The sequence below is a fragment of the Erythranthe guttata genome, chromosome 7, assembly GCF_056151865.1.
Source record: "Erythranthe guttata isolate IM_541 chromosome 7, IM_541, whole genome shotgun sequence".
NCBI classification, from domain to species: Eukaryota; Viridiplantae; Streptophyta; class Magnoliopsida; order Lamiales; family Phrymaceae; genus Erythranthe; species Erythranthe guttata.
This window is the reverse complement of record NC_142539.1, coordinates 10,058,794-10,075,057: the sequence shown is the minus strand read 5'-3', so window position 1 is coordinate 10,075,057 and position 16,264 is coordinate 10,058,794. Positions and strand designations below refer to the sequence as shown.

The 16,264-nt window shown below is 39.1% G+C and overlaps 2 protein-coding genes across 2 annotated transcripts in view; one reads left to right on the top strand and one right to left on the bottom strand.

The window, feature by feature from the left end:
• The window catches only part of LOC148769176 (uncharacterized), a 98,155-nt gene that overhangs the window by 20,069 nt on the left and 61,822 nt on the right, over window positions 1-16,264 (top strand). The gene's annotated exons all lie outside the window — the stretch shown is intronic.
• LOC148769179 (uncharacterized) lies at window positions 9,207-11,593 on the bottom strand. Its single transcript, XM_088820277.1, has 2 exons — window positions 9,814-11,593; window positions 9,207-9,694 (listed from the first exon to the last, which is right to left on the bottom strand). The coding sequence occupies exons 1-2, from the start codon at window positions 11,591-11,593 to the stop codon at window positions 9,207-9,209; spliced, it is 2,268 nt and encodes a 755-aa protein (XP_088676403.1).

Below are 16,264 nucleotides of genomic sequence, written 5' to 3'. Positions count from 1 at the left end.
AATCAGCCCATCTAGGATAGCTGAGCTTCTGCAAAAAGAAGCGATCATTTGCCGAAAAAATGAGAAAACACTTGAACCACTTCACCATTAGAGTTGCGAACCAAACCACCACCGGAACAAAACTCTCCCTTCCTCGAGCTGTCAATATTTAGTTTTCCTCGAGCTATCAACATTTAGTTTAACCCGAGGAGGAGTTGGAGGCTATCATTTAATCTAGGTACCTTTAGACATCGCTAAAGTCTTGATTCCAAAATTGAGATGTTGTAAAACAATGTGTGCTCACAAGGAAGGTTGAGACGGAACTCTGTCACGACATTCACCGAATTCCGCTGCGTTGTAACATGCCCCGTGATGGGACACTCTGATAGAAGACGAAGATGGGTGAAGAACATTAACATATATGTTGCAGGGGGAGTAAAACACATCTGCAAAGGGAGTTCTTGTTAAACATGGATTCTGACCAATCTATGTCAAATGGGGAGATTGTTGGCACCGGATTTATGTTAGTGAAGATTGAGGAAATCCGTCATACGTGGAAATTAAAGATTGACAAAGATTTGTTTTCCATGTTTATTTTGGAATTAATTAGATTTATATTCTTGTAATATTGTTATTAGGACTTAGATTTATTTCCATGTATTATATTCTAGTTATGTATCTTTTGTACTTATCTAGAATAGAAGTAGAAATCTACTAGGATTCAATTACCTTGTTATATTGATTTCTTAGGGCTCAAGTTAGGTTTAGGGTTGGTGCCTATATAAGGCCCTCAAGGTCATATGAGTCTCATGGAGCTTTAAATCGAAAAATCTCAGTATAAAGGCTTTGAAGGGTGCAGCCGGTGCTGCAACCCTGTCTGCACGTCAGGCGTGGCAACAAGATGAAGTATGCGCATCAGGTGTGGCAATAAGACGGGTTTCTTCTACCAGGCCATAAAGAAGATCGGAATTTCGGAAGAAGTGCGTAAAGATCTCGGGAGTGGTCGATCCGCCGTCTAAAAGAAGTTCAGCATTGGAGGGAGTCCAAAAGTGCGGATGGAGGAACTGCTTTGATTATCAACAAGTTCGAGTCGTGTGCAAGAATGGCGTATAACATAAAAAGGGAGTCTTTAGGCAATGTTTGGTAGTGTTTTTATTTTCTTTTCGTTGATTCTCCAAAACAAAATTTTATTTATTACACTTCTCAAATAATTTTCTCAAAACAATCTCAAAAGTTTCTCTCTCCTTCAGACATGATGTGACTGCTACAGTAAAATAATTTAACTGCTACAGTAAAAAATGTCGTCACTAAAAAACAATGGAATGTCACTTCATATTTCAATTTTTTCTTCTAAAATACATTTTTCTAACACCTTTAAACATAATGTGACTGCTACAGTGTATTTTGTCTCCTTCCAAAATATAAACAAACATTACTCTCATTCTCAATTTCTTCCCTCAAAACATATTTTCTCAAAGTTCCAAAACGCTTCCAAACATTGCCTTAGTGTTTCTATTAAGTCCAATATTGTACACTTAAATCTGAACTAGTTTGCAGGTCCTCGTGGATGTAGGGTACATTTGTATTCGAACCACATTAAATTCTTGTGTTCTTTTATTCAGCTTTTAGTAGGTTAATTTATGTATACACACAAGAATTATGTTACCACACCTGATGTTGTAAGAAGTAATCTATCTCAACAGAACGATTGGATTTTCATAGGCATATGAATCAACACATACTATTGGATACCCCGTCTTTTAGAATGATATGATCAAAACATAAATTCTATAAAGATAGTGGTGTTGGAGTAATCTTACTCCGATCAGTAACCTCATCCAAATTATCCGCCTTAGGCGATGTATGGTTTGGAGTCAATAGCGAGTCATCAACAATCTTATCATCTTGTACCAGAATATCGAATCGGTTTCCTGTGGCTACCTCTCCCATCTTCTTTCTTCCAGATGTTGCATTAGATTTCTCCGGTAAATTTGGGGTGTGAGATTGCATGCCAACCTCTTCAACAGCGTTGTTTTGGCCCTCCAAATCAAATACCACATTCTTCCATGCATCTTTGATAAAATACAAACCTCCTTACGCTGCCACTCTTAGTGAGATTCCTTACGATTTCCATCATCATAGCCAATTGGAACATTATTTAGATTAACTTTTTTTCGACAAATTTCCTGTGTATGTCCCAAAAATCCACAGCGAAGACAAAAGGATATGTTGCCCTCATATCGATTTATTTCCAACCAAAAACCTTTGTCCTCCGATTCTCCAATCCAAATTTGGTGAGGAAGGTATGACGAAACATCCACCTCTACACACAATCGAACATGAAGTAAATTTTGAAAATTGAGGCTACGTTCATCTGCTCGAAGAAATGTTCCTATTTGATTCTCAATTCTCACCAAGTAAGGCAAGTTAAAGTAATAGAATGGCAATTTTGGGAGACGAATACGTGCAGCGATTCTGGTACTATCTTTATCAAAATTGAATTCTTTCGTCCAATTAGAGATGCAAAACATAGAGATCCCGATGGTGTTGGAATCTCTTGCTAAAGCCACGATCATATCTACATAATTGGTTGGAATTCTCAAGACATGGCGAGGATCAAATCAAACTTATCACTGGCTCCTTGGCAAGGTGCCAAAATTGATAAATCTTCGACCGAATTTCTTGAAGACTAGGTCGAGCACTAGAAAAATTGATGATCAACGCATGCTCACATTGCTTTCAAGTAAGATCCATCTCCGAATGAGAGAAAAAACAAGTTGGCGCTTCTTCGATGTCGTGAATTATTGTGGTGGAAGTGACGTAGCTATGGGGTTGAACCACAATGGCGGGGGTTTTGGGGCTGTAGGAAGCGTTACTTGAGTGAACGTACGGGCCATAGGGGTAGGTTTCTCCGACGAGGGTGTAAGAGAGGAGGGCGGCGGTTGGTCGCCGGCCAGAACCGACGGAGAAGCATGCATCGGCGATCAACATATTAGGGCTAGGGTTTGGAACGGGTTTGGAAATGGGACTTGGGTTGGTCTTCCATGGCATTTCACCATACTAGTACTTCACCCGTGCGATGCACGAGGCATTATATTGAGCGTTCTAACTGATATTCGATAATAAAAACGTTCTCGAAATAGTGAGATGAATGGTTAATATGCAATACAAAGTAGTAGAAAAATATTGATAATATTGTTTTATTAGTATTAATCTTAATTATAATCCTCATACTAATACTGATACTAATTAATACTAATACAAATACTATTACTAATAATACTAATATTAATACTACTAATAATATATTAAAGTTAATATTAAAATACTAATAACAATACTAATACTAAGACCAACACCAATACCAATACCAATATAAATACCAATACAATTACAAAATCAATATTGATGATGTTAAAAATAAATCACCTGGGGTGTTAAAGCTGGGAGAGCAAAGTAGGTCACGTGCTCACGAGCTAGATAGTCCTGAAAACTTTAATTAACTCAAGGATCCTGCGAACAGAAAACACGTACTCTAAGCCGGGGGTTGATCCGGCGGAAACCCCTCTGACGCTCAAGTCAGACGTGCGGATAATCAATAATAGCTGAGAGATTTTTTGTAGAAGGAGTGATTGAATAATAAATGCGTACCTTCATTAAATGAATTTAAGTACTATTTATACTTTATTGATTGGGCCGAGACAATTTATCGGGCCCAACCTTATTTGGATGTGATTGGACCTCCGTAGAAATAACTATTAAGTTGGGCCTGTGGCCCAGTAAATATGGGTCTATTGGGTTGGGCCAATAGGCATATCATTAAGCCCCCCACTCTCGAATCCTTGTGGGAGCGAATTGGAGAGAGTTGTCGGATCGTGTCGAGAGTAGAATTGTATTTCGATCTTCTTGTTTGTGTCGTTGACGTGGGGATAATAATAAATTTTTATTATTATTTTGCGGCCCCAATCGGTGAGCGGATTCATATTTAAAGTGCTTAAATATAAATTTGTGCCTAGTAGTAAGTAATTCCTTGTGAAATCAGTAGAGAAGAGTATCAAGAATCACGTCAAATAAATATGGGTGAGTAATCTAATTTTTTATTTTATATATCTCCGTAATTTATTTTGCTCCATATACTCTGTTGTAGAGAAGAATATATTCTCTGGCTGAGAAGATCATTAGATAAAATAATTTATATGTCCCAAGCGGGGAAGGCGAAACAGTTGAAAATTATCCTGCGAAAGTCGATTGTAGAGACCGAGATGACCTTTGGAACCGTAGGGAAGGTAATTGGGTCGAGTTCTGGTTAAAAAATTACACCGGAGAATGAAATCGCGCGTTCTGATTGCACGCGATTAGGGTTATCCGGAGAAATTGTTGCGGAACCAGTAGACGAAGCCGCGCGGCTCGAGGATGTGAGAGGAGCCGCGCGATCTTTGTGTGAGGGTGAAGCCGGGCACGGAGCCCGGAGTAGAAGGGTGGGCCAGGAGAGAGAAGAGAGAGAAGGAGAGAGAAAAGGGGGTAGGTGGGGCTGGTGGGGGTTACCCACATGGGGGGGTGGAGAGAGAGAGGTGGGTGGGGTGGGTGGTGGTGGGGCTGGTGGGGGGAGGGAGGAGAGAGAGAGAGAGAGAGGAGGAGAGGGGTAGGTGCGGTGGGGCAGGGCGCTTCGCGCGCGGGGGGGGGGGGCAGACGATCCTGAGGTTTCTCATGTGCCTCCAGGGGGGCAGGCAAATGTCTGTTCACTTACGAGGTGAACCGAGAGGGGAATGATTCTTTTTGGGATACGACCGATCATACTATCGCGCTGAGGAAGACCGAGGGTTTCGTTGGGGAGTACGACCAAAGTCGGATATCGGGTAAAGGTCGTGCTCATATGCTTCCGTTAGCTGGAGGAGACATGTGTCGGGTAAATATTTTTTTTAAGTTAATATGTTTTTCGTTTTAAATTATAAGTCTCGATAATCTAATATTATCTGTCTGAATTCTGATATAGCTTATAGCTATATGGAGATATCTCGTGGAGCAGGAGGAGCAAGTCGAAAAGACCAATGATGAGGAGCGTGCTGGCAAGGAGGCAAGAGAGAAAGAGCTAAAGGCTCAATTAGAGGCAGCGGAATCCAAACTAGAGGTGGCCGACACTTTGCTCATTCAGAGGACCGATGAATTGGAGATTAGTATGAGCGAGACCGAGGCGAGTAAAATTGAACTAATGAAACTAGATCAGTGCTATGACGAGCTGAAGGAGAAGTATGATGCCGAGAAGTTTACGGGGAAGAGGTTTATGGCTTCCTCAGCTGGAGCCGCCTACAAGGAGTCGGTTATGTTAGAAGGGGAACGTCGCTTTCAGAAGAGTGATATATGTCGAGCGATGATCGAAGAACGAGCGGTAGCTGGGGTTTACGCTCCGTTGGTTAGGACGTGTCGTCAGTACTTACACAAGGTTGGTGGAATTGACGAAAAGATTATTCGAGGTATGGAGGAGGACATTCCCGATAAGGGAGAGGATATCGATGTCGAGTGTACTGAAATAGCTTCGGATGCGGATGCGGATGACCGTACCACCAAAGCTACTTCGGCTCGTAAAGTGTAGTTGGGTGTGATGTTGTGCTTACTTTCTTTAGGAGAGTACTTAGTTTTATTTTTTATTTTTATTTTTATTAAGTGGGTATGTCCACTAGTACTTTCGCATGCTTCATGACTTTATATTCGTTTGCACCTTGATACATTGATTTTACTATCAAAGTTATTGTCCCTTCTTATTTATTGATTTTGCACTAATGTGTTACATACAGCATTGTGCGTGATGTACTTGATGAGGGGATCAGTCTCTCAAGATTTTTTTTTTGGATCATGCCCTTTATTTTGGACCTTGTGGGCCATATATATTGTTTGGACCATGGCCACGTTTTAAATAGGTTGACCCCGTCAACAACGTAGAGAGACTCAGATAATCCAGCTGGCCAGGCTATATAGGTTATCTTAATTTCTCTAAGTGCTTGTAGGGTTGTAGTGATATGAACACGTTGTAACGGTTTAGTAGTATATGAACAATAACATTGAGAGTAAAGAAAAAACTTGATTTAATCATTAATGGAAAATGCGAATTGTCATGAGCCTCCGTGAGGTGAAGAGAAATAACTTGTAAAAAACAAATAAGTCGAAATATCGAAAACTAGTCTATGTGACTATAAGACTTTATTCTTCTTCCACGTCTTCCTTGTACTCGTCTATTGCTTGGTGTATGGGTGGTATGTCTACTGTCTTTGGTGTCTCTATGTCGGAAAAGTATAGTAGAAAAAAATTTAAGTACTTGTATTGAAGACTTAATAGTTTCATAAGTTGGAGTGATGCGTATTTCGGGGTCACGTACCCAATATGGGGACTGTTCTTCTTTCTCGCATTCCGAGATATGAGATCAACTCGTGAGTTGCAGTGATTTGCTGCGCGATCCTGCCTGTCAAAGGAGATGGCGTTACTATGTTAGCATAGATATACAAGAATGTGCGTGTGATATGACTTAGTAAAAGTGGTGTTACCCTTTGTGAGATAATACGGAGTATCTTCTCTCTTTGGGCGAGTGATGGGCGGTAGGCATCATCTCGTAATTGGTTCTCAATCTGTAAGAAGATGATGGGATGTGGTTATGGAATGCTGATGTAGGTAATATTAATAGCCCCCCAGTTTGGGTGAGATGTTTACGCACCTCGTTATGGAGCGGGAACTTCTCGAGTGTTTAGAGACATTTTTGCAAGACGAGAGACGTGGAAGGTTACGAAGCCTGCAAGGGTAGTTTTTTTTAAGCAAATTTCGTATGAGGAAGATGTAGATGCTAATTTAAACAAATTTGAGTAAGGTGGATGTATACCTCAAGCGTAGAACCTTTTGAGATTCCCTATATTCCAGGTTCTGGGTATAGGGTGTCCGTCAAGGTTCTCGAGACGATATGCTCCACTGTTGACCACTTGTGTGATTTTATATGGTCCTTCCCACTTTGAGACGAGTTTACCAATTGGGCGCGAGGCTTCGGCTTTGCGGAGAACTAAATCTCCTATTTGGAAAGAGCGAAGGCGGACTTTGGAGTTATAAGCTTTCGCCATGCGACTCTTGTACATTTGTTGTCGGATAGAGGCGATCTCTCTTAGTTCGTCGACGTGATCGAGGTTAGCTCTCATTGCTTCTTCATTTGTCTCTGGAGAATAATTGATGACTCTCCAAGAGGGTTCGCCAATCTCGACGGGTGCCACAGCCTCTGTTCCGAAAGCTAGGTTAAAGGGAGATTCTCCTGTTCATGTTCGTGGGGTTGTTCGATATGCCCACAGAGCATTGGGTAATTCTTCAACCCATTTTCCCTTGGCACTTCCAAGCCTTGTCTTGAGATGTTGAAGTATCGTGCGATTAGTTACTTCAGTTTGACCATTTGCTTGGGGGTTGGCAATTTAAGTAAAGAATTGCTTAATAGATAAGCCAAGGCACCAACTCTTTACTTTATCTCCACATAATTGAGTTCCATTGTCTGAAATGATGGAACGGGGGATCCCGAAGTGGCACACGATGTTCTTCCAAAGGAATTGGATGATGTCTTCTTCTCAGATACGAGCTAAAGGTTCTGCTTCCACCCACTTGGTGAAGTAATCTACAGCTACAATGAGGAACTTGCGTCCTCCTGTTGCTGGTGGAAAAGGACCGACCAAGTCAACTCCCCATTGAGCGAAAGGTATGAGACTGTCAATTGGTTGCATCAATGCTACTGGGAGATCAAGGATGTTAGCATGCTCTTGGCAAGGCTTGCATCTCTGCACTAATCTTTTCACATGTGGTGGGCCAATAGTAACCTTGACTCAATATTTTGACAGCTAAGTTTCTTCCACTTAAATGATTACCACAGATGCCTTCATGTACTTCCCGAATCACATAGTCTGTTGTTGATGGTTTAAGGCATTTAAGATAGGGGAAGGAGAAACCTCGCTTGTAGAGATCTTCACCTATCATGAGTAAACGAGCCGCTCTTAACTTTATTTTCTTCGCTTGGGCGATGTAAGTCGGAAGTTCCCCGCTTTTGAGATAATTTGTAATGGGGGTGATCCAACATGGCTCGTTCTCTTCAGCGCAATTCACTCCATCGGTGGAGACTATTTCTGGTTGGGAAGCCGTGAGGAGGGTGATTTTTTGGCTTCCAATGCTTGCCATGGAACTACCAAGTCTAGCCAACTTGTCTACGTCAATATTATTGGCTCGTGGTACTTGCTATATCTCATAGTTATCCAATTTTGAGAGGAGGGTAAGTGCAAGCGCGAGATACTTTGCCATGGATTCTTCTTTGGCTTCATAGGTCCCAAGGACTTGGTTGACTACTAACTGGGAGTCGCTATGTATTATGAGTTTGCGAGCTCCAGCTGCTAAAGCGACGCGGATACCAGCGATCAAAGCTTCATATTCGGCTTCGTTATTAGAGGCTTTGAAATCAAATCGTTGAGCATACTCAAATGCATCGCCATATGGGCTTGTTAATACAATACCCGCGCCTCCTCCTATAGCGGTAGAGGATCCATCGACATTGACGGTCCAAGTGGGTATGGAGGTGCTCTCCTTCGATGCAGTCATCTCTACTACAAAGTCTGCCAGGATTTGAGCTTTTATGGGTGGGCGTGGTTTGAATTCAACCCCATATTCACTTAGCTCTATAGCCCATTTAGCTAATCGTCCGGAAGTCTCGGGACTTCTCAATATTTGTTTAAGGGGATAGTTGGTGAGAACTATCACCTTATGCGATTGGAAGTACGGACGTAACTTTCTGGCTGCATTAATGAGGGCGAGAGCAAGTTTCTCCATATTGGTATAGCGGTGTTCTGGGCCTTGAAGAGCTCGGCTTATGTAATATATGGGTTGGTGACCTTTTTCACCGTCCCGAATGAGCATTGCGCTAATGGCATCCGCAGAAATAGCCAAATATAGGAAGAGGGTATCTCCTGGCTAGGGCTTCATTAGTAGAGGTGGTTCGTAAGATATGCTTTCAATTCTGTGAAAGATTTTTGACAATCCTCATTCCATTCAAACTTTTTCCCACCTCTTAATACCTTGAAGAAAGGAAGGCATTTATCAGCTGATCGGGATATAAATCGGTTTAGGGCTGCCAAACAACCGTTAAGTTGTTGGACCTTCTTGATCGATGTGGGAGGGGCCATGGAGGTGATAGCTTCAATCTTTGCGGGGTTGGCTTCAAGTCCCCGTTATGATATCATGTACCCTAAGAATTTTCCGCCTCGAACTCCGAAAGAACATTTTAGGGGATTGAGCTTCATCTTGAATTTACGTAAGATGGAGAAGCATTGACTTAAATCGGTTAGATGATCCGCGACTTTAATAATCTTGACGAGCATGTCATCAATGTATACTTCCATGTTCTTACCAATCAAGTCTGCGAACATCATGTTCCCCAGGCGTTGGTAAGTAGCTCCTGCATTCTTGAGACCAAACGGCATGACTTGATAGCAGTAGATGCCTTGGTCTGTAATGAAGCTAGCTCTCTCTTGGTCTTCAGGGGTGAGCAATATTTGGTTGTATCCTTGATATGCATCAAGGAAGCTGAGAAGTTCGCACCCTGAGGTTGAATCTATGAGCTGGTCAATCCTTGGTAAGGGAAATGGATCCTTCGGGCATGCCTTGTTGAGGTCGGTGAAGTCTACACATATCCTCCACTTGCCTCCGGGTTTAGGTACTAATACCACATTGGATAACCACTCGGGATACTGAACAGATCTAATGTGGCCTGCATCTAAGAGTTTTGCAACTTCTTCTTTGATATTTCTGTTGGCTCAGGACCAAAAGTCCTTTTACGTTGCTTGACCGGTTTCAATCTTTTGTCAACGCTTAGTCGATGCAATGCTACTTTGGGAGGAATTCCCGTCAGATCTTGAGCTTTCCAAGCAAACACATCCTCATTGTGTCTAAGGAAGTTAACTAGCTGATTCTCCACTTCTTGATCTAGATCAGATCCAATGCGGAGAAGCTTAGAATTATCTCCGGGTATGAGTTCTACAGATTTTAGCTCTTCAACAGCTGCTAGCTTGGTGGTGTCGTCAGGTACGCTGATTAAGATTTCTTTATCAGCTTCGATGACTGCGTTGACCCATTTTCGCTGATCGTGTCTCGGGGTGTCGTCTCCTCTCCCTAAAGGATTAGGTCTCTTAGATGGCTCACGCAGAGCTCTTGCATAACATTCTCGAGCGAGACGCCTATCTCCAATTACCTCTCCCATTCCATAAGGAGTGGGGAATTTCCACTTTTGGTGGTAAGATGAAGGCACAGACTTGAATGTATGGATCGGTGGCCTCCCTAGGAGGATGTTATAAGGGGATGGTTTGTCGACGATGAGGAATTTTATCATCTTCGTAACTCGACAAGGATTTTTCCCTAAGGAGATGGGTAACTCTACTTCCCACATGGATAAAACACCCTCTCCCGTGAATCCTTTCAGTTGTGTAGTGATGGGGTTAAACCGGGCATTATCTATGCCCAACTGCTTGAATGTGTGGAGATACATAATGTCGGCTGAGCTCCCACCGTCCACTAATATCTTCTTAACAAAGAAGTTGGCCACCGTTGCTATTATTACCAACGCATCGACATGATCTTCATCTGGGCCTTCAAGGTCCGAGGAGTTGAAGACTATGCTATGATCAGGTCTTCGTATTTGATATACAGATGCGGATGGAGAAGCATGCTCTTGATTCATACGTGTTGATCGAGCGAGGGTGCGTCTCGCATTTTGTGAGCCGCCACCTGCCGGTCCTACGGAGATAAAGGCAATTACTCCCCGGGTGGGTTGGTTATCATTGTTATCTGGGTCGCGTCGATGACCCCCCTCCTCTCGTCGTTGCTGTTGATCTCGATTGTTATCTCGGCCTGGAAGATCATCACGGCGCTTATTTCGAGGCTTATCAATGTATTCGCCTAAGTGGCCTTGCTTGATTAGCCTCTCAATCGCCAATTTTAGTTGTGCACATTCCTCAATAGTATGCCCTTTATCTTTGTGGAATCGACAATAGCGATCCGATCTTTCTCGTTTCGCATTAGGCTGCATTGGGCGTCGAGGCTCTGCCAGACCCTTTTGTTCTATCACATGAAGGATTTCAGTGTGGCGAGTGTTGAGTGGAGTGAATCGATTATAAGTTGAAGATGATTGGCCTTGAGGTGGGGATGGAGGACGTCGATCATCTCGTCTCCTAATATCCGGGCGGCCATCTTCTCTCTTCCTCTTCGGAGGAGCATTGGCAGAGTCTTCCTCTATGCGTATGTATTTTTCAGCTCGATTTAACAACTCATCTAAGTTGCTAGGAGGTCTTCCTGCGATAGATTCTTTGAACCTACCCGACTTCAGGTTTTGCTGCATAATCCCTGAGAGCATGTCTTGTCCAACACTAGGAACTTCATGAACAGCTTCCACAAAACGCCTGATGTAGTTGCGGAGTGTTTCATTGTCTCTGTGTACGATAGAAAAGAGATGTGCTGGAGTTTTAGCGTATTGCTTATTGATGGCGAATTGGTTGGTGAAACGCAATGATAACCGAGCGAAAGTGTCGATTGATCCTGTGGGTAGAGCATTGAACCAATTCATGGCTCTCTTGGAGAGAGTGGTGCGGAACATCTTGCACATTGTTGCATCTGTTGGGCCACATAATCTGCCATAGCGTGGAACTTCTCTATGTGTTCCTGCGGGTTGGTGGTTCCTTCGAACTGAGGTAAGCCTGATACTTTCACTCCTTGAGGCAATACCTCGTTGAGGATGTTCATGGTGAAAGGACTGCGCCTTGTTGGGACTGGCGCTCTTCCGTCAATTGGGTTGTTCACTTGGGGGAACTGGTTTTGGCGAGATACTCTACTATTTATCTGGTCTTCCCCTTCATTAAGGAAATGAGCTCTTCGTGGAGACGCATCACCCCGTTGGGGTGAATGGTGGCGTTGCTGTTTGGGTTGTGGCTCCCTATGATTCGTAGATAGCTGCATCCGGGACCGTGAAGTGGATGAGGACACACTTATCCGATTGTCATTGTTTTGGGCCGGTTGCTGTACCCTGGGTGGCACTGCGAGTGGAGCATTAGCTGGGATCACGGGAGGAGCGTTTGCTGCCATCGTAGCGATGTACTATGCCACTGCATCAGTGGCGGCGCGAGTAGAAGCTTCTGTTATCATTCGTTGAAGTGCTTCATCGGTTATTTGAACCATTCGGGAAACAGGTGTAGGTGGAGCTTGTAGTGGAGGATCGGCGAGTGGTGGGTCCCGAGTGGGAATCACCTAAACCTCGTGTGGTGGATCCGGAGCACGTGGAGGAGGTGGCAAGCCAGAGCCTCCTCGAATTGGGAGGTTGTTAGTTGTGTCATTCTCTCTCCGAGTGGATGACTCGGAAGGATCTTGCTGGCTACGTGATTTGGTTTGCATTCCCACAGACGGCGCCAAAATGATAATGTTAAAAATAAATCACCAGGGGTGTTAAAGCTGGGAGAGCAAAGTAGGTCCCGTGCTCACGAGCTAGATAGTCCTGAAAACTTTAATTAACTCAAGGATCCTGCGAACAAAAAACACGTAATCTAAGCCGGGGGTTGATCCGGCGGAAACCCCTCCGATGCTCAAGTCAGACGTGCGGATAATCAATAATAGCTGAGAGAATTTTTGTAGAAGGAGTGATTGAATAATAAATGCGTACCTTCATTAAATGAATTTAAGTACTATTTATACTTTATTGATTGGGCCGAGACAATTTATCGGGCCCAACCTTATATGGATGTGATTGGGCCTCCGTAGAAATAACTATTAAGTTGGGTGTGTGGCCCAGTAAATATGAGTCTATTGGGCTGGGCCAATAGGCATATCAAATATCATTACTAATATCAATACAATTATCATATTAATACCATTATCATTACCATAGCCATTACCATTACCATTACCATTATCATAGCCATTACATTACCAGTCCCATTGCCATTCCATTACCACGACCATTACTAATACCAATATTATCAATACTAATATTAATACCAATAACAATACCGATACCAATACCAGTACCGATACCGATACCAATACCAATACCAATATCAATACCAATACCAATACCATTACCATTACCATTACCATTACCATTGCCATTACCATTGAGATTACCAATGTCATTGCCATCCATTACCATATTATTACCATTACCGTTACCATTACTAAGACAAATCTTAACACTGATTTGATAATAATACTATTAGTATTAGATATACAAATGCTAATGTTAATCCTAATATGCTAATGTTAGTGGTGCCAATATCATTGTCAATGTCAATGCTAATCATAATCCTAATGCTAATGTTAATGATAATGTTAATGCTAATCTTAATACGCTAATGCCAACGTCAATCATAATATGCTAATATTAATGTTAATCCTAGTATGCTAATATTAATCCTAGTATGCTAATGTTAATGCTAATCATAACCCTAACCCTAATTTTAATACTAATGTTAACCTTGATCCTAATATTAATAATAATCCTTATCATATTTCTAATCATAATCATAATTCTAATGATAATGCTAATCTTAATTATAATCATAATCATAATTCTAATAATAATAGTAATCTAATAGAAATCAAAATATGCTAATGCAAACGTTAATCTTAATACTAATCCTAATATGCTAATGCTAATGCTAATTCTATTACTAATCATAATCCTGATCCTAATTATAATCGTAATGCTAATACTTACTAATCCTAACCACAATGCTTCCTAATACTAATATTCATACTAATATTAATACTAATATGTTAATGCTAATGTTAATCATAACGGTAACACTAATATTAATATTCATGCTAATATTAATCATAATATGCTAATGGTAATGCTAATATTAATCATAATTCTAATGTTAATCCTAATGCTAAAGTTAATACTAATGTTAATCCTAATATACTAATGGTGATACTAATGGTAATACTAATGCTAATGCTAATGATAATGCTAATGCTAATATTAATGATAATACTAATATAACGCTAATGTTAATATTTCCTAATATGTTAATGCTAATATTAATGCTAATGCTAATCATAACCCTGATCATAATCATAATCATAATCCTAATCCTACTGCTAATGCTATTTTTAATTCTAGTGATAATCTTAATCTTAATGTTAATGGTAATGCTAAGTCTATATGCTAATGATAATCCTTAACGTAATATATTAAAACTTATGTTAATGTTAATCCCAATCATAATCGTAATCCTAATATAAATTATAATCATAATGCTAATGCTAATTGTAATCCTAATTCTAATCTTAATCATAATACTAATGCTAATTATAATCCCCATACCCTAATGCTAATGACAATTTATAATATGATAAGGCTAAATGCTAATTATAGTCATAATCCTAATATAAATCACAATCCTTAGTTAATCCTAATACTAATTATAATCACAATTATAATCATAATCATCACAGCTATTGCTAATATTATTACTAATAATAATACGCTAATAAAATAATAACGGTAATGGTAATATTAATATGTTGTTGCTAATCATAATCTGCCAAAGCTAATGTTAATGTTAATCGTAATATGTTAATACTAATATGTTAATGCTAATATTAATAGGGTAATGTTAATGATAATACTAATGCTAATGATAATTCTAATGCTAATGCTAATGCTAATGATAATCATAATCTAGTAATTAATACTAATATGCCAATGCTAATGCTAATGATAATCATTTTATGCTAATGCTAGCACGTGGAAAAGCTATACTAATATTAATCATAATCGAAATATGTTGGTGCTAATGTTAATGCTAATGGTAATTTTAATACTAATATTAATTCTAATTATAATATTAGTCATAATTCTAATACTAATTTGATGATAATGTTACTGTTACTGTTAATGTTAATGTTAATGTTAATGTTAATGTTAATGTTAATGTTAATGTTAATGCTAATTGTAATCATAATATGCTAATTTTAGTGCTAATGTTAATCCTTATCATATTTCTAATATGCTAATGCTTACGTTAATCCGAATAATAATCTTAATCTTAATCTTAATGTTAATGCTAATTCTAATTCAAATCCTAAGGCTAGTCCTCATCATACTTCTATTGTTAATGCTAATGCTGATCATAATTCTAATACGCTAATACTAATGGTACTTATAATATGTTAATGCTAACTCTAATCGTAATGATAATACTAATCATAATCCTTTAGCCTAATCCTACTACTAAATCATATTCACAATCATAATCCTAATTATAATCCTAATAATAATTCTAATCATAATCTTAATACTAATTAAATCCTATCATAATCATAATTCTAATCATAATACTAATACTAATACTTCTACTAATATTAATACTAATTACTTTTATATACAATAAATAAAGGGACACAAATAAAAATTTCGACAAAGTAAAATTTTTCAATTGGGTTATACTACTACCGTAACCTAGAGGTATAACATATAAAACAAATATGAATTAAGAAAAAGACATAACAATGGTCACTAAAAAAATAAATTAAAATATATGAATACATAAAAAAAGATAAAGAAAAAGAAAAGAAAAGAAAAGAAATTCGTAATACTGACATTATTATAAAGTGTGAGGTAAATGGCTAGGGTGAAGAAAAATATTACAAAATATTCATTACTTCAAAGTATTCATATGCATAAATTTCAATATATTGATTTATAGATGATATAATAGTCAATACTTCCAAACATAACAAAAATGGAAAAAAATAAAATAAATAAATACGCAACTCATCCTTGCTCATACTAATGAGATAAAAGATATGTATCTATAAAGATTCAAAATCACGAATTTATCGGACACGTAATTTAATGGGATAATGAATGGATGTCATTAGAAAAATGTTAAAAATATTTAGAAAAGTAAACAGTAAAATCAAATGAACAGCAAAAATAACAAAAAAAAAATAACAATGAAGCAATGAACAACAAAAATAACAAAAAATAATAACGACAATAATATGAAGAATAACATGAGAAAAAATATAGTAAATAATAAAAAAATATAAAAAAAAAATGGGGCTGGAAAAAAAATAATGGAAGTTTGAATACATTAAAAATAAATAAAGACGTGAATGAAAAATTAAAGAATTGTAATGAAAGAATGAATGAGAATAAAAATAAAGCCATGAAAATGAAAAAAAAAATATAAATTAAAAAAATAAAGACCCAGTGAAAAAAAAATATTAACAAAACAAA